At 40.3% G+C, this 24,244-nt stretch overlaps 1 protein-coding gene across 5 annotated transcripts in view; it reads right to left on the bottom strand.

Moving 5' to 3' along the window:
• Positions 1-24,244, bottom strand: part of LOC133559614 (LIM domain-binding protein 3-like) — a 61,756-nt gene continuing 37,512 nt past the window's right edge. For 2 of the 5 annotated variants that reach the window (XM_061911529.1, XM_061911530.1), the window contains exons 7-15: positions 19,943-20,106; positions 19,827-19,860; positions 13,228-13,284; positions 12,720-12,946; positions 12,296-12,650; positions 12,055-12,235; positions 9,143-9,263; positions 7,420-7,535; positions 1-7,326 (exon numbers count right to left, since the gene is read on the bottom strand). In XM_061911529.1, coding sequence (XP_061767513.1) covers positions 7,237-7,326; positions 7,420-7,535; positions 9,143-9,263; positions 12,055-12,235; positions 12,296-12,650; positions 12,720-12,946; positions 13,228-13,284; positions 19,827-19,860; positions 19,943-20,106 — 1,345 coding nt within the window. In that variant the 3' untranslated portion in view covers positions 1-7,236. The remainder of the gene's footprint in view (positions 7,327-7,419; positions 7,536-9,142; positions 9,264-12,054; positions 12,236-12,295; positions 12,651-12,719; positions 12,947-13,227; positions 13,285-19,826; positions 19,861-19,942; positions 20,107-24,244) is intronic. The other 3 variants (XM_061911531.1, XM_061911532.1, XM_061911533.1) reach the window with 3 other exon arrangements.

Raw genomic sequence — 24,244 nt, forward strand, 5'->3', positions numbered from 1 at the left:
TGCAGCAAAAGTGTGACTTTATTCCACAGACATTCTTCACAGGTGAGATGAAAACTTCCTCCCCGCAGCAGCACAACACTAAGTGATGCATGCACGCAATCACACAACACAACAAATACCCAGGTGTGTCCAAAGTGCTTCACCTGTGCAGGTGACACAGGACACGGTGTGTTCAAGGCACCAGTGACAGTCGTAAATCTCAAACGTCATCGTCTGTTGACTTAGCAGCCGTGATGTGTTTGTGTCGCGGTAAACAAAACGAGTACTACTACTATACAACTGCAGTAACTAGTACTTCCACTGCTGTTACTAGAATAGCAGAAGTACTAGTGTTACTGCAGTAATTACTACTACTACTGCTGTTACTAGAGTAGCATAAGATCAACTAGTACTACTGTTACTGCAGTAACTAGTACTACTACTGCTGTTACTAGAGTAGCATAAGTACTAGTGTAATTCAGTAACTAGTACTACTACTGCTGTTATTAGAGTAGCATAAGTACTAGTGTTACTTCAGTAACTAGTACTACTACTGCTGTTACTAGAATAGCAGAAGTACTAGTGTTACTGCAGCAATTAGTACTACTACTGCTGTTACTAGAGTAGCATAAGATCAACTAGTACTACTGTTACTGCAGTAACTAGTACTACTACAGCTGTTACTAGAGTAGCACAAGTACTAGTGTTACTTCAGTAACTAGTACTACTACTACTGTTACTAGAATAGCAGAAGTACAAGTGTTACTGCAGTAATTACTACTACTACTGCTGATACTAGAGTAGCATAAGACCAACTAGTACTACTGTTACTGCAGTAACTAGTACTACTACTGCTGTTACTAGAGTAGCATAAGTACAAGTGTTACTTCAGTAACTCGTACTACTACTGCTGTTACTAGAGAAGCACGAGTACTAGTGTTACGTCAGTAACTAGTACTACTACTACTGTTACTAGAATAGCAGAAGTACTGGTGTTACTGCATTAATTAATACTACTACTGCTGTTACTAGAGTAGCATAAGATCAACTAGTACTACTGTTACAACAGTAACTAGTACTATTACTGCTGTTACTAGAGTAGAAAAATATCAATTAGTACTGCAGTAACTAGTACTATTACTGCTGTTACTAGAGTAGCATAAGATCAACTAGTACTACTGCTAGTGCAGTAACTAATACTATTACTGCTGTTATTAGAGTCATCTAAGATAAACTAGCAGTATTACTACTTGTCACTACAGTAAAACAAGATAAACTAGTTCTATTAGTGCTTTTACTACAGTAGCACAAGACAAACTAGTAGTACTACTGCTGTCACGACAGTAACACACGATAAAATAGTAATAATACTGCTGATCAACTAGACTACTGTCACTGCAATAACTAGTACTACTACTGCTGTTACAAAAGTAAAATACGATCAACTGGTACTACTGTTACTGCATTAACTAGTACTACTACTGATGTTACTAGAGTCGCATACTATCAACTAGTACTACTGTTACAGCAGTAACTAGTACTATTACTGCTGTTCATAGAGTAATCTCAAATAAAATGGTATTACAACTACTGTCACTACAGTAACACACAATAAACTAGTACTAATACTGCAGTTACTATAGTAGCACAAGACAAAATAGTAGTACTACTACTATTATTACAATAACACAAGATAAACTAGTAGTAGTAGTAGTAGTACTGCTGTTACTAAAGTAACACAATATAAACTAGTAGTACAATTGCAGTTACTGTAGTAACACAGGATAAACTAGTAGTAGTACTGCTGTTACTACAGTAACACAAGAAAAACTAGTAGTGGTACTGCTGTTACTACTGTTTATCTTGTGTTACTACAGTAACACAAGATAAACAGTAGTTCTACTGCTGTTACTACAGTAACACAAGAAAAACTAGTAGTAGTACTGCTGTTACTACAGCAACACAAGATAAACTAGTAGTTCTACTGCTGTTACTACTGTTTATCTTGTGTTACTACAGTAACACAAGATAAACAGTAGTTCTACTGCTGTTACTACAGTAACACAAGAAAAACTAGTAGTAGTACTGCTGTTACTACAGTAACACAAGAAAAACTAGTAGTGGTACTGCTGTTACTACTGTTTATCTTGTGTTACTACAGTAACACAAGATAAACTAGTAGTTCTACTGCTGTTACTACAGTAACACAAGAAAAACTAGTAGTAGTACTGCTGTTACTACAGCAACACAAGATAAACTAGTAGTTCTACTGCTGTTACTACAGTAACACAAGATAAACTAGTAGTGGTACTGCTGTTACTACAGTAACACAATAAAAACTAGTAGTAGTACTGCTGTTATTACAGTAACACAAGATAAACTAGTAGTGGTACTGCTGTTACTACAGTAACACAAGATAAACTAGTAGTAGTACTACTGTTACTATAGTAACACAATAAAAACTAGTAGTAGTACTGCTGTTACTACAGTAACACAAGATAAAGTAGTAGTTCTACTGCTGTTACTACAGCAACACAAGAAAAACTAGTAGTGGTACTGCTGTTACTACAGTAACACAATAAAAACTAGTAGCAGTACTGCTGTTACTACAGTAACACAAGATAAAGTAGTAGTTCTACTGATGTTACTACAGTAACGCAAGATAAACTAGTAGTTCTACTGCTGTTACTACAGTAACACAAGATAAACTAGTAGTAGTACTGCTGTTACTACAGTAACACAAGATAAACTAGTAGTTCTACTGCTGTTACTACAGTAACACAAGATAAACTAGTAGTAGTACTGCTGTTACTACAGTAACACAAGATAAACTAGTAGTGGTACTGCTGTTACTACGGTAACACAAGATAAACTAGTAGTAGTACTGCTGTTACTAACTAGTGGTAGTACTACATCAATAGTACTTTACGTCCTGACCAACATTGTGATGACTCTACAAGCACAAAGCTGACATTTCTCTCACCAAGGTCACAAAAAAAACAGAAAACAAACAAAACAAAAAAACACTCTAAGAAAAAAATCCAGCGCTTTCTTCTGAGCACCATATTGCAAATAAATATCACACTTTATTGCAAAGAAATAATAAAAATAAGGCCGGGATCAGTTAGTGGCTTGTTGTCCGGAACAGTGTGATGGTCTGTGCTTACTTCAGGTGTCCAAAACACTGTGGGACATTCTAACGTTAGATACTGTGTGTGAAATAGCCTCTGCTGAGTTCAAGTGTTTAACATAGTGGAGGACATTCAAATGTTACTTAGGGTGTCTGCAGTCTTGCAGGACTTAATGTGCTGAGTTCAAGTGGCTGACATAGTTTAGGACATTCAACTGTTACCTTGGGTGTCTGCAATACTGCAGGATTTAATGTGCTGAGTTCAAGTGTCTAACATAGTGAAGGACATTCAAATGTTACCTTGGGTGTCTGCAATATTGCAGAATTTAATGTGCTGACTTCAAGTGTCCAACAGTGGAGGAGATTCAAATGTTACTTTGGGTGTCTGCACAATTGCAGGACCTAATATGCTGAGTTCAAGTGTCTAACATAGTGTAGAAGTTTCAAATGTTACTTTGGGTGTCTGCAATCTTGCAGAATTTAATGTGCTGAGTTCAAATTTATAACAAAGTGTAGGAAATTCAAATGTTACTTTGGGTGTCAGCAATTTTGCAAAGTTTATTGTACTGAGTTCAAGTGTCTAACATAGTGTAGGAGATTCAAACGTTACTTTGGGTGTATGCAATTTTGCAGGCCTGAATGTGCTGAGTTCAAGTGTCTAACACAATGTAGGACATTCAAATGTTACTTTGGGTTTCTCTAATCTTACAGGATTTAATGTGCTGAGTTCAAGTGTCTAACATAGTGTGGGACATTGAAATCTTACTTTGGGTGTCTGCAATCGTGAAAAATGTCATATGCAGAGTTCAAGTGTCTAACACAGTGTAGGACATTCAAATGTTACTTTGGGTTTCTCTAATTTTATAGGATTTAATGTGCTGAGTTCAAGTGTTTAACATAGTGTGGGAAATTGAAATCTTAATTTGGGTGTCTGCAATCTTGAAAAATGTCATATGCTGAGTTCAAGTGTCTAACACAGTGTCGGACATTCAAATGTTACTTTGGGTTTCTCTAATCTTGCAGGATCTAATGTGCTGAGTTCAAGTGTCTAACATAGTGTAAGACATTGAAATCTTACTTTGGGTGTCTGTAATCTTGAAAAATGTTATTTGCTGAGTTCAAGTGTATAACAAAGTGTAGGAAATTGAAAACTTTGGGTGTCTGCAATTTTACAGGACTGAATGTGCTGAGTTCAAGTGTCTAACAGTGTAAGACATTCAAATGTTACTTTGGATGGCTGTAATCCCGCAGGACTGAATGTGTTGAGTTCAAGTGTCTAACATAGTGTGGAACATTCAAATATTACTTTGGGTGTCTGTAATCTTGCAGAATTTAATGTGCTAATTTAATGTGCTGAGTTCAAGTGTTTAACAAAGTGTAGGAAATTGAAATGTTACTTTGGGTGTCTGCAATTTTGCAGGACTGAATGTGTTGAGTTCAAGTGTCCAACACGGTGTAGGACATTCAAAGGTTACTTTGGGTGTTTGTAATCCTGTAGGATTAAATGGGCTGAGTTCAAGTGTCTAACATAGTGTAAGACATTCAAATGTTGCTTTGGATGACTGTAATCCCGCAGGACTGAATGTGTTGAGTTCCAGTGTCTAACATAGTGTAGGACATTCAAATGTTACTTTGGGGGTTTGTAATCTTGTCGGAGTAAATGTGCTAAATTTAAGTGTCTAACATAGCGTAGGACATTCAAATGTTACTTTGGGGGTTTGTAATTTTGGGATTAAATGTGCTGAGTTCAAGGGTCCAACAGAGCGTAGGACATTCAAATGGTACTTTGGGTGACTGAAATCCTGCAGGAATTAATGTGCTGAGTTCAAGAGTCTAAAATACTTCTGGTCAAAAATGCTTGCAGTAAACTATATTACACATACTATAAAATCAATAAATAGTACCTCATTGGATTAATTTGTATTATTACAGTTATTTAAAACAATGACAAAGTATTTAAATATTACTTTTGGGCAGATGACATATTTATTCATAGAGTTCAACTTTCTTGTATGTTTATTGCAGTGCAGATTGTCGCCTGTGGTTAGTTCAAGTGTCTTTAAAAAGCTGGGGAATTTGACCACAGTAAGGCTTGAGTTGCATTCACAGCCTGAAAGGTTTCAAGTTGTTGCAAACAAAAAAGAGCAAGAAGAACAATTCAAAGAGAAAAACAGAAGACAAAGATTTGATTTGAAATTGGAAGATTTAAAAAAGCAAAAGCAAAAGCAAAATGTGTTTTAGCACACACGTGTACAAGTGAAGAAGAGGTTGCTAGGTTGCACGTTGATGGCGTGCGGTTGCTAGGTCACATGTTGATGGTGTATGGTTGCTAGGTTACACGTTGATGTGGGTGGTTGCTAGGTTATACGTTGATTGCGGGTGGTTGCCAGGTTACACGTTGATGTGTGTGGTTGCTAGGTTACATGTTGATGTGTGTGGTTGCTAGGTTACATGTTGATGTGTGTGGTTGTTAGGTTACACGTTGATGGCTTGTGGTTGCCAGGTTACAGGTTGATGTGTGTGGTTGCTAGGTTACACATTGATGGTGTGTGGTTGCTAGGTTACACATTGATGGCGTGTGGTGGCCAGGTTACATGTTGATCTGTGTGGTTGCTAGGTTACACGTTGATGGGGTGTGGTTGCCAGGTTACAGCTTGATGTGTGTGGTTTCCTAGGGTACAGGCTGATGTCGTGTGGTTGCTAGGTTACACGTTGATGGCGTGTGGTTGCTAGGTTACACATTGATGGCGTGTGGTGGCCAGGTTACATGTGGATGTGTGTGGTTGCTAGGTTACACATTGATGGCTTGTGGTTGCCAGGTTACATGTGGATGTGTGTGGTTGCTTGGTTACACGTTGATGGCATGTGGTGGCCAGGTTACATGTTGATGTGTGTGGTTGCTAGGTTACACGTTGATGGCTTGTGGTTGCCAGGTTACAGGTTGATGTGTGTGGTTGCTAGGTTACACGTTGATGGTGTGTGGTTGCTAGGTTACACATTGATGGCGTATGGTTGCTAGGTTACACATTGATGGCGTGTGGTTGCCAGGTTACAAGTTAATGTGTGTGGTTGCTAGGGTACAGGTTGATGTGTGTGGTTGCCAGGTTACACGTTGATGTGTGTGGTTGCTAGGTTACACATTGATGGCGTACAGTTGCTAAGTCACATGTTGATGGTGTATGGTTGCCAGGTTACATGTTGATGTGTGTGGTTTCTAGGTTACACGTTGATGGCGTATGGTTGCCAGGTTACATGTTGATGTGTGTGGTTGCTAGGTTACACGTTGATGGTGTACGGTTGCTAGGTTACACGTTGATGTGTGTGGTTGCCAGGTTACACGTTGATGTGTGTGGTTGCTAGGTTACACGTTGATGGTGTACGGTTGGTAGGTTACACATTGATGTGTGTGGTTGCCAGGTTACACCTTGATGTGTGTGGTTGCTAGGTTACAAGTTGATGGCGTGTGGTTGCCAGGTTACAGGTTTATGTGTGTGGTTGCTAGGGTACAGGTTGATGTTGTGTGGTTGCTAGGTTACAAGTTGATGGCGTGTGGTTGCTAAGTTACACGATGGTGTGTGGTTGGCAGGTGAGTCATTGATTTGTGTGGTTGCTAGGTTACACGTTGATGGCGTGTGATTGCTAGGTAACATATTGATGTGTGTGGTCGCTAGGTTACACGTTGATGGCGTACAGTTGCTAGGTTACACGTTGATGTGTGTGGTTGCTAGGTTACACATTGATGGGGTACGGTTGCCAGGTTACACGTTGAAGTGTGTGGTTGCCAGGTTAAATGTTGACGTGTGTGGTTGCTAGGTTACACGTTGATGTGTGTGTTTGCTAGGTTACACGTTGATGGCGTGTGGTTGCTAGGGTACAAGTTGATGTCGTGTGGTTGCTAGGGTACAGGTTGATGTCATGTGGTTGCTAGGTTACGGGTGAATGGCGTGTGGTTGCTAGGTTACACGATGCGTGTGGTTGGCAGGTTAGTCATTGATGCGTGTGGTTGCTAGGTTACACACTGATGGCGCGTGGTTGCTAGGTTACACATTGATGGCGCGTGGTTGCTAGGTTACACATTGATGGCGTGTGGTTGCTAGGTCACAGGTTGACGGCGTGTGGTTGCTAGGTTACACGTTGATGGCGTGAGCGTGCTTCTTGCACAAAGGTTTGTCCTTCTTGGAGTAGAAAGGTTGGCCTTCCAGGTTGATGTGACACACCTGCAAGTACACACTCTCGTCACTTTGCAGTACTTCATCTACACAATACTACAACAACCCAGTACTTCGAGAAGTATTGTGGGAGGAGCTTACCGCACACACGAAGCAGGTGTCATGCCAGGTGTGACCCAAAGCTTCAATGAATTTATCTCCAGCTTCCACCGGGAAGTCACAGCCGTGACATTTGGTGCTGAAGAGCGCCACATAATCTGAGGAGGACATCTTTGTTAGCAACATCTATTTTGGCAACATCTTTGTTAGCAACATATTTGTTGGCAACATAATCTGAGGAGGGCATCTTTGTTAGCAACATCTATGTTGGCAACATCATTGTTAGCAACATGTTTGTTGGCAACATCTTTGTTAGCAACATCTTTGTTGGCAACATAATCTGAGGAGGGCATCTTTGTTAGCAACATCTATGTTGGCAACATCATTGTTAGCAACATGTTTGTTGGCAACATCTTTGTTAGCAACATGTTTGTTGGCAACATAATCTGAGGAGGGCATCTTTGTTAGCAACATCTATGTTGGCAACATCTTTGTTAGCAACATATTTGTTGGCAACATAATCTGAGGAGGGCATTTTTGTTAGCAACATCTATGTTGGCAACATCATTGTTAGCAACATGTTTGTTGGCAACATCTTTGTTAGCAACATGTTTGTTGGCAACATAATCTGAGGAGGGCATCTTTGTTAGCAACATCTATGTTGGCAACATCATTGTTAGCAACATGTTTGTTGGCAACATGTTTGTTGGCAACATCTTTGTTAGCAACATATTTGTTGGCAACATAATCTGAGGAGGGCATTTTTGTTAGCAACATCTATGTTGGCAACATCATTGTTAGCAACATGTTTGTTGGCAACATCTTTGTTAGCAACATGTTTGTTGGCAACATAATCTGAGGAGGGCATCTTTGTTAGCAACATCTATGTTGGCAACATCATTATTAGCAACATGTTTGTTGGCAACATGTTTGTTGGCAACATCTTTGTTAGCAACATGTTTGTTGGCAACATAATCTGAGGAGGGCATCTTTGTTAGCAACATCTATGTTGGCAACATCATTGTTAGCAACATGTTTGTTGGCAACATCTTTGCTAGCAACATGTTTGTTGGCAACATAATCTGAGGAGGGCATCTTTGTTAGCAACATCTATGTTGGCAACATCATTGTTAGCAACATGTTTGTTGGCAACATAATCTGAGGAGGGCATCTTTGTTAGCAACATCTATGTTGGCAACATCTTTGTTAGCAACATAATCTGAGGAGGGCATCTTTGTTAGCAACATCTATGTTGGCAACATCTTTGTTAGCAACATGTTTGTTGGCAACATAATCTGAGGAGGGCATCTTTGTTAGCAACATCTATGTTGGCAACATCTTTGTTAGCAACATAATCTGAGGAGGGCATCTTTGTTAGCAACATCTATGTTGGCAACAGTTTGTTGGCAACATCTTTGTTAGCAACATGTTTGTTGGCAACATCCTTGTTAGCAACATGTTGGTTGGCAACATAATCTGAGGACATCTTTGTTAGCAACATGTTTGTTGGCAACATCATTGATAGCAACATGTTTGTTGGCAACATTTTTGCTAGCAACATATTTGTTGGCAACATAATCTGAGCAGGGCATCTTTGCTAACAACATCTATGTTGGCAACATCATTGTTAGCAACATGTTTGTTGGCAACATCTTTGTTAGCAACATGTTTGTTGGCAACATAATCTGAGGACATCTTTGTTAGCAACATCTTTTTTGGCAACATCTTTGTTGGCACCATCTGTGTTAGCATGTTAGCAGCTCACCTTTCTCGCAGTAAGGTTCTCCGTCCTCCATGTGGAAGAGACTGTTGCCAAAAGGTTTGCCACAGGCGGCGCAGACAAAACATGTAGTGTGCCACGTCTGCCTCAGAGCGTGCATCACCTCCTGCAACACAACAACAATCTTTGTCAGTTGTAGTTTTATGTAGTTGTCCAAGTTCTAGTAGGTGTCGTACTTTTACTTAGTTGTCATCATTTTACTTAGTTATTGTAGTTTTATGTAGTTGTCTTTGGTATGACTCGGCCGGGGTTTGAACTCACAACCTCAGGGCGGACAGTCTAACCCAGGGGTCACCAACGTGGTGCCCGCGGGCACCAGGAAGCCCGTAAGGACCAGATGAGTCGCCCGCTGGCCTGTTCTAAAAATAGCTCAAATAGCAGCACTTACCAGTGAGCTGCCTCTATTTTTTAAATTTTATTTATTTACTAGCTAGCTGGTCTCGCTTTGCTCGACATTTTTAATTTTAAGAGAGTCAAAACTCAAATAGAATTTGAAAATCCAAGAAAATATTTTAAAGACTTGGTCTTCACTTGTTTAAATAAATTCATTAATTTTTTTACTTTGCTTCTTATACTTTCAGAAAGACAATTTTCGAGAAAAAATACAACCTTAAAAATTATTTTAGGATTTTTAAACCCATACCGTATTTCCTTGAATCGCCGCAGGACATATAGTATGCGCCTGCCTTGAATTGCCGCCGGGTCAAACTCGCTTTGCAAAATAATTGGCGCATGCTTAGTATTACCGCCTGGTCAAACTCGTGACGTCACGAGTGACACTTCCCCTGTCATCATTTTCAAAATGGAGGAGGCCGCTTTCAATACCGGTAATTTGAAATCGCATAAAGGGAAGAAGATTAAGAGCTAATCAGTAGGATTTAAGGTCCAAGCTTATACCACACTCAAATTTTTACTGCATGCCTTTGGTAAGTGCTGGAGTGAGAAGGGGTTTTAAAATAATTAGCGCATGCTTACTTTTACCGCATGCCTTTGGTAAGCGCAGAAGTGAGAAGAGGTTTTAAATTGATTAGCGCCCCGGCGGCAATTTAAGGAAATACGGTATACCTTTTTACCTTTTAAATTCCTTCCTCTTCTTTCCTGACAATTTAAATCAATGTTCAAGTAAAAAACTGTTTTTATTGTAAAAAATAATAAACCAATTTAATCTAATTCTTCATTTTCGACGAAGAATATTTGTGAAATATTTCTTCAAATTTATTATGATTAAAATTCAAAAAAATTATTCTGGCAAATATGGAAAATCTGTAGAATCCAATTTAAATCTTATTTCAAAGTCTTTTGAATTTCTTTTAAATTTTTTGTTCTGGAAAATCTAGAAGAAATAATGATTTGTCTTTGTTAGAAATATAGCTTGGTCCAATTTGTTATATATTCTAACAAAGTGCAGATTGGATTTTAACCTATTTAAAACATGTCATCAAAATTCTAAAATTAAACTTCATCAGGAAAAATTAGTAATGATGTTCCATAAATTCTTTTTTAAATTTTTTCAAAAAGATTCGAATTAGCTAGTTTTTCTCTTCTTTTTTTCGGTGGAATTTTGACTTTAAAAAAGTCGAAATTGAAGGTAAACTATGTTTCAAAATTAAATTTTCATTTTTTTCCTGTTTTCTCCTCTCTTAAACCGTTGAATTAAGTGTTTTTTTCATCATTTAATCGCTACAAAAAATTTCCGTAAAAGGAAAAAAAATTCTGGCAAATATAGAAAATCTGTAGAATCCAATTTAAATCTTATTTCAAAGTCTTTAGAATTTCTTTTAAAATTTTTGTTCTGGAAAATCTAGAAAAAAATAATGATTTGTCTTTGTTAGAAATATAGCTTGGTCCAATTTGTTATATATTCTAACAAAGTGCAGATTGGATTTTAACCTATTTAAAACATGTCATCAAAATTCTAAAATTAAACTTCATCAGGAAAAATTAGTAATGATGTTCCATAAATTCTTTTTTAAATTTTTTCAAAAAGATTCGAATTAGCTAGTTTTTCTCTTCTTTTTTTCGGTGGAATTTTGACTTTAAAAGAGTCGAAATTGAAGGTAAACTATGTTTCAAAATTTAATTTTCATTTTTTTCCTGTTTTCTCCTCTCTTAAACCTTTCAATTAAGTGTTTTTTTCATCATTTAATCTGTACAAAAAAACTTCCGTAAAAGGAAAAAATATTCTGGCAAATATAGAAAATCTGTAGAATCCAATTTAAATCTTATTTCAAAGTCTTTTAAAATTTTTGTTCTGGAAACTCTAGAAGAAATAATGATTTGTCTTTGTTAGAAATATAGCTTGGTCCAATTTGTTATATATTCTAACAAAGTGCAGATTGGATTTAAACCTATTTAAAACATGTCATCAAAATTCTAAAATTAATCTTAATCAGGAAAAATCACTAATGATGTTCCATAAATTATTTTTTTAATTTTTTCAAAAAGATTCGAATTAGCTAGTTTTTCCCCTCATTTTTTTCGGTTGAATTTTGACTTTTAAAGAGTCAAAATTGAAGATAAACTATGTTTCAAAATTTAATTTTCATTTTTTTCCTGTTTTCTCCTCTTTTAAACCATTAAATTAAGTGTTTTTTTCATCATTTATTCTCTACAAAAAACTTTTGTAAAAGGAAAAAATATGTACGACGGAGTGACAGATAAAAATACAATATTTTTTTTATATATATAGATTTATTTATTAAAGGTAAATTGAGCAAATAGGCTATTTCTGGCAATTTATTTAAGTGTGTATCAAACTGGTAGCCCTTGGCATTAATCAGTACCCAAGAAGTAGCTCCCTGCTCTAACCACTGACGTAGTCGTGGTAGTTTTAGGTAGTGGCGTGTTATTCGTGGTTGTTGGGGCAGTGTTTTCCCAGGATGCCGCCTGGCACTCACCCCCATGACCTTGGTGCTGCAGCGGGCGCAGGTGGGGGCAAAGAACTCCTCGTAGCATTTCTCGCAGTAGACGTTGTTCTGCTCCTCCACGAAGCTGACGTCCGCCAGCGACACGTTGCAGTAATGGCAGTTGAACTCCTCGGGATGCCACGAGCGGCCCAGCGCCACCAGGAAGGGACCCCTGGACATCAGCTGCTCTTATTGCGGGAAAGTGCCACGGGCAGGAAGGGGCGGGGCTTACCGGATGATGCTGTTGCAGGCGCCGCAGAGCGGCGTGCGGCTGCTGGCGGCGAACCTCTCCGCCCGCTGCGCCACGCCTCTGGCCACCGGCGGGAAGGGGGCGGGGTTGGGAGCGACGTGGGCGGGGGCGGGGCTCTTGGCGGCGGGGGAAGGGTTGGGGATGTACGCCGGCGGAGGAGGCGCGGCCTGAGGCAGCGGCGGCGCCGCCTTGACGACGGTGGTGGTGGTCTTGCCAGGGTCAAACTTGTCGGCGAAGGAGGTGTCGGTCACCCAGGGGGGGCGATTGGAGGCGGCGCCAACGCCCTGAGGCAAGGGCGCGGCGGCGGGGTGAGGTCGCGGCGGGGGCGGGGCCTGAGCTGGAAGAGACAGCGAGAGTTGGTCATGTGACGACGGCACAGGAAGTGACCGAGCTGAGCTGAGCTCACCTGGCTGGGAGGGGTAGATGCAGGCGGTGCTGACCACCTTGGGAGGGGCGGAGCCCACCGGTATCTGAATGGAGCTTTGCTGGGTGGGCGGGGCCTGTTGATACTGGGGCGGGGCCGGCTGGGAAGGAGGTTGCTGGTACTGCGGAGGGGGCGGGGCCTGCTGGGAAGGAGGTTGCTGGTACTGCGGAGGGGGCGGGGCCTGCTGGGAAGGAGGCTGACCGAACTGGCTGCAGAGGAAGGAAGAAACGATGCGTTCAAGTACCGCCATGATAATAATAATGATGATGATGATGATGAGCAGCGTGGCATGATGATGAAGATCAAGCAATGGACGACTCATCGCTTTTGTGACATGATCAGATCGCCCGTTTATACTTCATACAGAGCAGGATGCGCTAGGCTGCGATAGCGAGGGTTAGCGTGAGTTAGCGCGGCGCCACAGAAGAGTCAGGAAGCAGAATTAAAGAGGAGGATGTGGGCGTGGCTTCTTTCATGGTGGGGGCGGTACCTTGACACGGCAGCTCGGTGCTGGACGCTGGCGCCAGCAGCAGATTGGCGCTTCATGCTGCAGGTGTGGAGACAACACAAAAGCAAAGGTCACCATGGCAACCTGCCGCCCGGCTCCGCCCACCTGTGGCGCTCAGTGGACTCCAGGCACTCGAATACAACACAGTCTAGTCAGGAACTTTCCCAGCAGTACCTGAATGCAATATATTCTAATGTGGATTTTTTTCCAGCAGCACCTGAATGCAACACATTTCAACCCAGATATTTCTTAACAGCAGTTGAATGCAACGCATTTATCCGGGAACCTTCCCAGCAGCACCTAAACGCAACACATTTAAAGCCTGAACTTTCTCAACAGCACTTGAATGCAACACATTTCAACCTGGAACCTTCCCAGCAGCACTTGAATGCATAGAATTTCAACTCGGGACATTCCCAGCAGCACTTGAATGCAACACATTTCAACTTGGGACATTCCCAGCAGCACTTAAATGCAACACATTTCAACTTGGAACTTTCCCAGCAGGACCTAAATGCAACACATTACAACCTGGAACCTTTCCAGCACTTGAACGCAAACCATTTCAACCTGGAACCTTCCCAACAACACATGAATGCAACACGTTTCAACTTGGGACATTCCCAGCAGCACTTAAATGCAACCCATTCCAACCTGGAACTTTTCCAGCAGCACTTAAATGCAAAACATTACAAGCTCTAACCTTCCCACCTGCACTTGAATGCAACACATTTCAACTTGGGACATTCCTAGCACCACTTAAATGCAACACACTCCAACCTGGAACTTTCCCAGCAGCACTTGAATGCAACACTTTGCAACTCAAAACGTTTCCAACAGCCCTTCAGTGCAACACATTTCAATCTGGAATTGTCCATGCGACACTTGAATGCAACACATTTCAATCTGGTATTTTTCAAGCAGCACTTGAATGCAACACATTTCAAGCTGGAACTTTCCTAGCAGCACTTAAACGCAACACATTGCAACTCAAAACTTTTCCAACGGCCCTTGAATGCAACACATTTCTACCCAAAACTTTTCCAACAGCACTAAAATGCAACACCTTTCAAGCTGGAAATTTCCCAGCAGCACCTGACAGCAACACATTTTAACTAGGAACTTTCCCAGCAGCACCTGAATGCTACACATTTAATGTAGGATTTTATTTCCGGTACCACCTGAATGCAACACATTTCAACCCAGACATTTCTCAACAGCACTTGAATGCTACACATTTCAACTCAGGACATTCCCAGCATCACTTAAATGCAACACATTCCAACCTGGAACCTTCCCAGCGGCACTTGAATGCAACACATTTAAATTTGGGACATTCCCAGCAGCACTTAATTGCAACATATTTCAATTTGGGACATTCCCAGCAGCACTTAAATGCAACACATTCCAACCTGGAACCTTCCCAGCAGCACTTGAATGCAACACATTTCAATTTGGGACATTCCCAGCAGCACTTAAATGCAACACATTTCAACCTGGAACCTTCCCAGCAGCACTTAAATGCAACAAATTTCAATTTGGGACATTCCCAGCAGCCCTTAAATGCAACACATTCCAACTTGGAACTTTTCCAGCATCACTTAAATGCAACACATTACAACCTGGAACTTTTCCAGCCGCACTTGAACGCAAACCATTTCAACCTGAAACCTTCCCAGCAGCACTTGAATGCAACACATTTCAACTTGAGACAATCTTGGCAGCACTTAAATGCAACACATTTCAACCTGGAACCTTCCCAGCAGCACTTGAATGCAACACATTGCAACTCAAAACTTTTCCAACAGCACTAAAATGCAACACCTTTCAAGCTGGAACTTTCCCAGCAGCACTTGAATGCAACACATTGCAGCTCAAAACTTTTCCAACAACTCTTGAATGCAACACATTTCAACTCAAAACTTTACCAACAGCACCAAAATGCAACACTGTTCAAACTGGAACTTTTCCAGCAGCACTTGAATGCAACACATTGCAGCGCAAAACTTTTCCAACAGCCCTTGAATGCAACACATTTCAACTCAAAACTTTACCAACAGCAATTTAATGCGACACCTTTCAAGCTGGAACTCTCCCAGGGGCAAATGAACGCCTTATATTTTGATCTGGAACTTTCCCAGCAGCACTTGAATGCAACACATTTTAACAGCACTAAACACCTTTCAAGCTGGAACTTTCCCAGCAGCACCTGAATGAAATACATTCTAACCAGGATTTTTTTCCTGAAGCGTCTGAATGCAACACGTTTTAACTAGGAACTTACCCAGAAGCACTTAAATGCAACACATTGCAACCCGCAACATTCTCAGCAGCACTTAAATGCATCACATTTCAATTTGGGACATTCCCAGCAGTACTTAATTGCAAAACATTTCAACCTGGAACTTTCCTAGAAGCACTTAAATGCAAGACATTGTAACTCAAACCTTTTCCAACAGCCCTCGAATACAACACATTCCAACCCGAAACTTTTCCAACAGCACTCAAATACAACATCGTTCAAGCTGGAACTTTCCTAACAGCACTTGATTGTAACACATTCCAACTGAAAATGTTTTATCAACAGCACAAAAATGCAACACATTACAGCTCAAAACTTTTCCAACAACCACTGAATGCAACACATTTCAATTAAAAACTTTACCAACAGCACTTAAATGCAACACCTTTCAAGCTGGAACTCCCCCTGCAGCACTTGAACGTCTCACATCTGGAACTTTCCCAGCAGCACTTGAATGCAACACATTTCAACTCGAAACTTTTCAACAGCACTTTATATGTAACACATTGCAACCCGCAACCTTACCAGCAGCACTTGAATGCAACACATTGCAACTTGAAACTTTTCCAACAACCCCTGAATGCAACACATTTCAACTCAAAAAATTTTACCCAGAGCACTAAAATGCGACACCTTTCAAGCTGGAACTTTCCTAGCAGCACCTGAATACGACACTTTGCAGCTCAAAACTTTTCCAACCGACCTTGAATGCAACACATTTCAACTCGAAACTTTACAGACTGCAAATAAATGCAACACATTTCAAGCTGGAACTCTCCCAGCAGCACTTGAACACACACACACACACACACACACACACACACACACACACACACACACACACACACACACACACACACACACACACACACACACGGGTGTTGTTCGTTAGTGTGAGGTCATGAAGAGTGTGTGATCAACAATCCAAATGCTCCCGTTGCCATGGTGACGTGGCTAAGGTTGCTACGGCGACAGAGCAAGCGCACACCATATGAGCTGGACCGCTGTGGTCGTGGACCGCCGGGGCGTCATGTCTGGCGGACGATTGAATAAGCAGAGGGCTTCATCCATCATACGGAGACAAGATGGACGAGGCTCGCCGCGAGATTAGATTTAGGCTAAAAGCAGAAAAACCTTCTGGAGGACGAGATGAGGATGATGAAGATGACATCATCCACTGGGAGAGTCTGCTGGGGTTCAGGGCGTGTCAGGAGGGTTTCCATGGTTACCTTTCATCATCTAAGTGATGCTCTTGTTTCATGTGACACACGACCTCATTTATAGAAGATAACATTTGACTGACATCATCACAGAACTACAACAATGTTTCATATTACATATATATTAATATATCATATACTGTACACATATATAAATATATTATATATTGTACATATATGAATATAATACATAGTATACTGCACATATACATAAATATAGTATAGTATATATTGTACATATTTACAGATATTATTTACTGTACATATATATAAATATATTATATACTGTACATATATACATATAATATATTATATACTGTACATATGTAAAAATGTTTTATATACTGTACATATATACATATATTATATACTGTACATATATACAAATGTTTTATATACTGTACATAAATATTTTATATACTGTACATATATAAATTTAGTATATTATAAACTGTACATATATAAATATAATATATTACACAATGTACATATATAATTATAGTATATTATGAACTGTAAATTTATAAATATATTATATACTGTACATATATACCAATGTTTTATATACTGTACATATATAAACATGTATACTGTACATATATATAAATATATTATATTCTGTACATATATAAATATAGTATATTATATCATGTACATACATAAATATAATATATTATATACTGTACATATATTTAAAAGTAGTGTATTATATACTGTCTGCGATGAGGTGGCGACTTGTCCAGGTTGTACGCGCCTTCCGCCCGATTGTAGCTGAGATAGGCGCCAGCGCCCATCACAGCCCCAAAAGGGAATAAGCGGTAGAAAATGGATGGATGGATATTATATACTGTACATATATACATATATTATATACTGTATATATATACAAATGTTTTTTGTACTGTACATATATATAAATATATAATTATACTGTACATACATAAAAATATATTACATACTGTACATATATATGTAAATAGGGTATATTATATACTGTACATATATAAATATAGTATATTATATACTGTACATATAAACATGTTTTATATACTGTACAGATATACATATATTATAAACTGTGCATATATAAATATATCATATACTGTATATATATAAATATAGTATATTATTTACTAAACATACAGTATGTACATATAGAATATAATATACAGTACATACATACGTTTTATATAGTGTACCTATATACACATATTATATACTGTACACATATAAGCTAAATATAATAGATTGTAAACTGTACTTATATATTTGTGGCTAACAAAAACATGTTCGATAGGGAAGGATCACATAGGTAAGATATAACAGGGGTGTTCCGATACAACTTTTCCACTTCCGATACCATACGGATACTGTAGCCTTTGATATTGATGTGATACACTATCAGCAGGAATCATGCACACTTGTGTCAAAACACTAACTAATTGGACTTATGTTGTCTTTAAGGTGAAGTGGAGTGGTAATCGATATTTTTAGTGACACCAATCCATGAAGTTCCGCTCACGACACAGCAAACTGAACGATGCGGACACTTTTGTTACTGGATACTTTCTAACAGGCTTCTTGCCTTGGAGACTTTGTATGTGTAAGTAATATGCAACTATAATTATTTGGTATTTGTATGTATTGACAAATGTCACATTTTAATGTTTAATAATTATTACCCATGTCTAGCATGTGTGCTATTGTGTGCTTAGCTGTTGTGTAGCTGTTAACTCCTAGTAGCCTTTAGCCTAGCATGTTTAGCTTTTGTAAATGACTTCAGTAAAAAAGAAGAAATTGTGTGTTTGTTGGAGGACATTTAGATGTTTAACTGTCTGTCAGCTTTGCCCAAGTAAACACTCTGCTTGTATCGCACATGATATCACATACAAGTAAACACTTTGCAGGACTACTTGTATCGCACATGATATCATACACAAGTAAACACACTGCAGGACTGCTTGTATCACACATGATATCACATACAAGTAAGCACTCTGCAGGACTGCATGTATCGCACATGATATGACACAAAAGTAAACACGCCGCAGGACTGCATGTATCGCACATGATATCACAAACAAGTAAACATGCCGCAGGACTGCTTGTATTGCACATGATATCACATACAAGTAAACACTGCATGACTGCTTGTATCGCACATGATATCACATGCAAGTAAACATGATGCAGGACTGCTTGTATCACACATCATATCACACATATGTAAAAACTCTGCAGAACTGCATGTTTCGCACGTGATATCACACACAAGTAAACACTGTGCAGGACTGCTGGTCTCACACACGTAAACACTCTGCAAGACTGCTTATATCGCACATGATATCACACACAAGTAACACTCTGCTTGTATCGCACATGATATCATACACAAGTAAACACTCTGCAGGACTCTTAGTATTGCACATGATATCACATACAAGTAAACACTGCAGGACTGCTTGTATCGTATGTGATATCACATACAAGTAAACATAATGCAGGACTGCTTGTATCGCACATATCACACACAATTAAGCACGCTGCAGGACTGCGTGTATCGCACATGATATCACCCATTTTACATGCAAGCACATATATTACCATATTTACTTTTTTGCTGATATCAATATTGGATTGGGACACCATTGAAATAAATATATACGATGTCATTACTCAAGTCTTATTTCATGTATTGCGTCACTGTCTGTCCTACTGCGCCCTCGTGTGGCCACACGGGCTCGTTGCATCATTATTGACATTTCATGTATTGCGTGTCTGTCCTACTGCGCCCTTCTGTGGCCACACGGGCTCATTGCATCATTATTGACGTTTCATGTATTGCGTCACTGTCTGTCCTACTGCGCCCTCCTGTGGCCACACGGGCTCATCGCAGCAGGACGGTGCAGCAAAATGCTGACTGAGGTTAAAAACATGTCAGAGTGCTCAGGGGGCCAACGCTTGAGGGGAGGTGGCAGGAAGTTGTGAGGGCGGCAGTGAGGGGCGGGGCTTGCTGTGCAGGTGAGGAGCTGCGTGGCGGTGGGGGTCACGTGGCCTACCTGCTCCTTCTAAGCTCCTCCTCCTCCTCGGTCACTGCGGGACACAAACACAAAAAGCGGACATGAGGACTCGCTGACGGACCGTGGAGTCACCAAAAGTGCGACCTTAGACTTACAAGAGTCGGTTCCTGTCATGTGGGCCAAGACCTGGAAGGACTTGGACTGCACGCTGCTGCTCCGATGACCCCACTCCCCCTCATCCTGGACCTTGCCCGCACTTTGGACCGCCTGGTAGACCGGCGAGGCGCTGTCTACCAGGCGCTCTTTGAACGGTTCTGGGCTGTAACCACACATAGGGGGCGCCACCGCACCCACAGCACGTCAACTTGGAGGACTTTCGGGGACTTTTAGGGACTTTCAGAGACTTTCAGGGACTTTGAGGGAGCGAATGCTGCAACTCTTAGCCGACTTAACACGAAGGGACGGAGCTTAAATGTGCTTTTTGCGGGGTTGAGCATGCCGTGGACCACACACAAGGAGCACACAACAACCAGAAGGAGAAACAGGAGCTCAGAACATTCAGCAAGCGTCCACCTGGAGGACGCGTCAAAAAAAAAAAAAGCACACGTTAGTTACAAAACCTCTGAGAGTCAACGCGACATCAACCACTTCCTGCCGACGCAGCCAATCAACCTCCTCACCAGAAGGGGGCGGAGCCACTGCAGAAGGAAGAGGAGGAGCAGAATGCAAGTGTACTCCGTAACCATGACAACCAGGGAAAAAAAAAAATATATATATATTTTTCTGCCTTACTGCCCTCACACAATCCAACAAGGGTGGACAAGCACACAATATTTTTTATATATTTTCCAGCAGCACATGAATGCAACCAGAAACGTCCCCCAACAGCACCTGAATGCAACACAATTCAACAAGGAACTTTCCAAGCAAGCACCTGAATGCAACACAATTCAACAAGAAACTTTCCAAGCAGCACCTGAATGCAACGGAATTCAACTAAGAACTTTCCAAGCAGCACCTGAATGCAACGCAATTCAACTAGGAACTTTTGAAGCAGCACCTGAATGCAACACAATTCAACAAGGATCTTTCCAAGCAAGCACCTGAATGCAACACAATTCAACAAGGAACTTTCCAAGCAGCACCTGAATGCAACACACTGTAACATGAAACCTTCCCCAGCAGCACTTGAATGCAACACAATGCAACAATGATCTTCCCAAGCAGCATCTGAATGCAACACAATTTACCAAGGAACTTTCCAAGCACCACCTGAATGCGGCGCAATTCAACATGGAGCTTTCCAAGCAGCACCTGAATGCAACGCAATTCAACAAGGAACTTCCCATCAGCACCTGAATGCAACACAATTCAACAAGGAACTTTCCAAACAAGCGCCTGAATGCAATGCAATTCAACACGGTACTTTCCAAGCAGCATCTGAATGCAACACACTGTAACATGAAACCTTCCCCAACAGCACTTGAATGCAACACAAGTTAACAAGGAACTTTCCAAGCAGCACCTGAATGCAACGCAATTCAACTAGGAACTTTCCAAGCAAGCGCTTGAATGTAATGCAATTCAACAGGGTACTTTCCAAGCAGCATCTGAATGCAACACACTGTAACATGAAACCTTCCCCAACAGCACTTGAATGCAACACAAGTCAACAAGGAACTTTCCAAGCAGCACCTGAATGCAACGCAATTCAACTAGGAACTTTCCAAGCAGCACCTGATAGCAACACAATTCACCAAGGAACTTTCCAAGCAGCACCTGAATGCGGCACAATTCAACATGGAGCTTTCCAAGCAGCACCTGAATGCAACGCAATTCAACAAGGAACTTCCCATCAGCACCTGAATGCAACACAATTCAACAAGGAACTTTCCAAGTAGCTCTTGAATGCAACACAATTCAACAAGGAACTTTCCAAGTAAGCACCTGAAAGCAACACAATTCAACAGGGAACTTTCCTAGCAGCACCTGAAAGCAACACCATTAAACAAAGAATTTTCGCAGCACCACCTGAATGCAATACAAATCAACAAGAAACTTTCCAATCAAGCACCTGAATGCAACACAATTCAAAAAGGAACTTTCCAAGCAGCACTTGAATGCAACACAATTCAACAAGGAACTTTCCAAACATGCGCCTGAATGCAATGCAATTCAACAGGGTACTTTCCAAGCAGCATCTGAATGCAACACACTGTAACATGAAACCTTCCCCAACAGCACTTGAATGCAACACAAGTCAACAAGGAACTTTCCAAGCAAGCACCTGAATGCAACAATATTCAACAAGGAACTTTTCACGCAGCACATGAATTCAACACAATTCAACAATGATCTTTCCAAGCAGCATCTGAATGCAACACACTGTAACATGAAACTGCCCCCAGGAACACAATTCAACAAGGATCTTTCCAAGCAGCACCTGAATGCAACACAATCCACCAAGGAACTTTCCAAGCAGCACTTGAATGCAACGCAATTCAACAGGGAACTTTCCAAGCAGCACCTGAATGCAACGCACTGTATCATGAAACCTTCCCCAGCAGCACTTGAATGCAGCACACATCAAAAAGTAACTTTCCAAGCAAGCATTTGAATGCAACGCAATTCAACAAGAAACTTTCCAGGCAACACCTGAATGAAACGCAATTCAACAAGGAACTTCCCATCAGCACCTGAATGCAACACAATTCAACAATGAACTTTTTCAGTAGCACCTGATTGCAATCCCATTCAACAAGGAACTTTCCAAGCAGCATCTGAATGCAACACAAATCAACAAAGAACTTTCCAAGCAGCATCTGAATGCAACACAAATCAACAAGGAACTTTCCAAGCAGCACCTGAATGCAACACAAATCAACAAGTAACTTTCCAATCAAGCACTTGAATGCAACACAATTTAACAAGGAACTTTTCAAGCAGCACCTGAATGATACGCAATTCAACAAGGAATTTTCCAAGCAAGTACCTGAATGCAACACAATTCAAAAAGGAACTTTCCAAGCAGGACCTGAATGCAACGCAACACAACAGGGAACTTTCCAAGCAGACCCTGAATGCAACGCAATTCAACAAGGATTTTTCCAGGCAGCACCTGAATGCAACACAATTCAACAAGGAACTTTCCAAGCAAGCACCTAAATGCAACACAATTCAACAAGGAACTTTCCAAGCAGCACCTGAATGCAACACACTGTAACATGAAACCTTCCCCAGCAGCACTTGAATGCAACACAATTCAACAAGGAACTCTCCAAACAGCACCTGAATGCAACACATTTCAATGAGGAACTTTTCCACAAGCACCTGAACCCAATCATTATCTACCACAGAACTTTTCCACACAGCACTTGAACGCAACACAATTCAACAAGGAACTTTCCAAGCAGCACCTGAATGCAACACAATTCAACAAGGAACTTTCGCAGCAGCACCTGAATGCATTGCAATACAACAGGTCATTTTCCCAGCAGCACCTGAATGCAACACACTGTAACATGAAACCGTCCCCAGCAGCACTTGAATGCAACACAATTCAACAAGAAACTCTCCAAACAGCACGTGAATGCAACACATTTCAACGAGGAACTTTTCCAAAAGCACCTGAACACAACATTATCTACAACATAACTTTTCCAAGCAGCACTGGAAGGCAACGCATTTCAATCTGGTATTTTTCGAGCAGCACTTGAACGCAACACATTTCAATCTGGTATTTTTTTTCAAGCTGCACTTGAACGCAACACATTTCAATCTGGTATTTTCCGAGCTTCACTTGAACGCAACACAATTCAATCTGGTATGTTTCAAACAGCACTCGAGAGTCCGAAAAACTCTCATTTTCTGCCTTCCTGCCGCAGTCTCACAATCCAACAACGGCGGGCAAACACAAAATAGTTTCTGTATTTCCATCAGAGTGAGACTTGACCTGAACAGCTCCACAAAGACGTGTCTAGATAGTGATCAACTTTGTTCGCGGGGTCCAACGTTTCTTCTTTGCATATTCTAAATATACAATTAGCGAAAAAAAGACAATAAAAATGTGAAAAAAGAGCAAAAAGAAACACATATACACTTATATACATACAGTATATATATACAGATACATATACGTATATACTGTATGTATATATAAATATACATATATACATACATACAAAATTACAGTAGACATACATATATACACATATACATACACACACACATATATATATACATATATATATACACACATACATATATACGGATATATATAACCATATATATATATATATATATATATACACACAAATATATATACGTACAGTCTATATATACAGATACAAATACGTATATACTGTATGTATATATAAATATACATAAATACATACATACATACATAATTACAGTAGACATACATACATACATACACACACATATATGTATATATATGT

The sequence above is a fragment of the Nerophis ophidion genome, linkage group LG09 (assembly GCF_033978795.1).
Source record: "Nerophis ophidion isolate RoL-2023_Sa linkage group LG09, RoL_Noph_v1.0, whole genome shotgun sequence".
Lineage (NCBI taxonomy): Eukaryota > Metazoa > Chordata > Actinopteri > Syngnathiformes > Syngnathidae > Nerophis > Nerophis ophidion.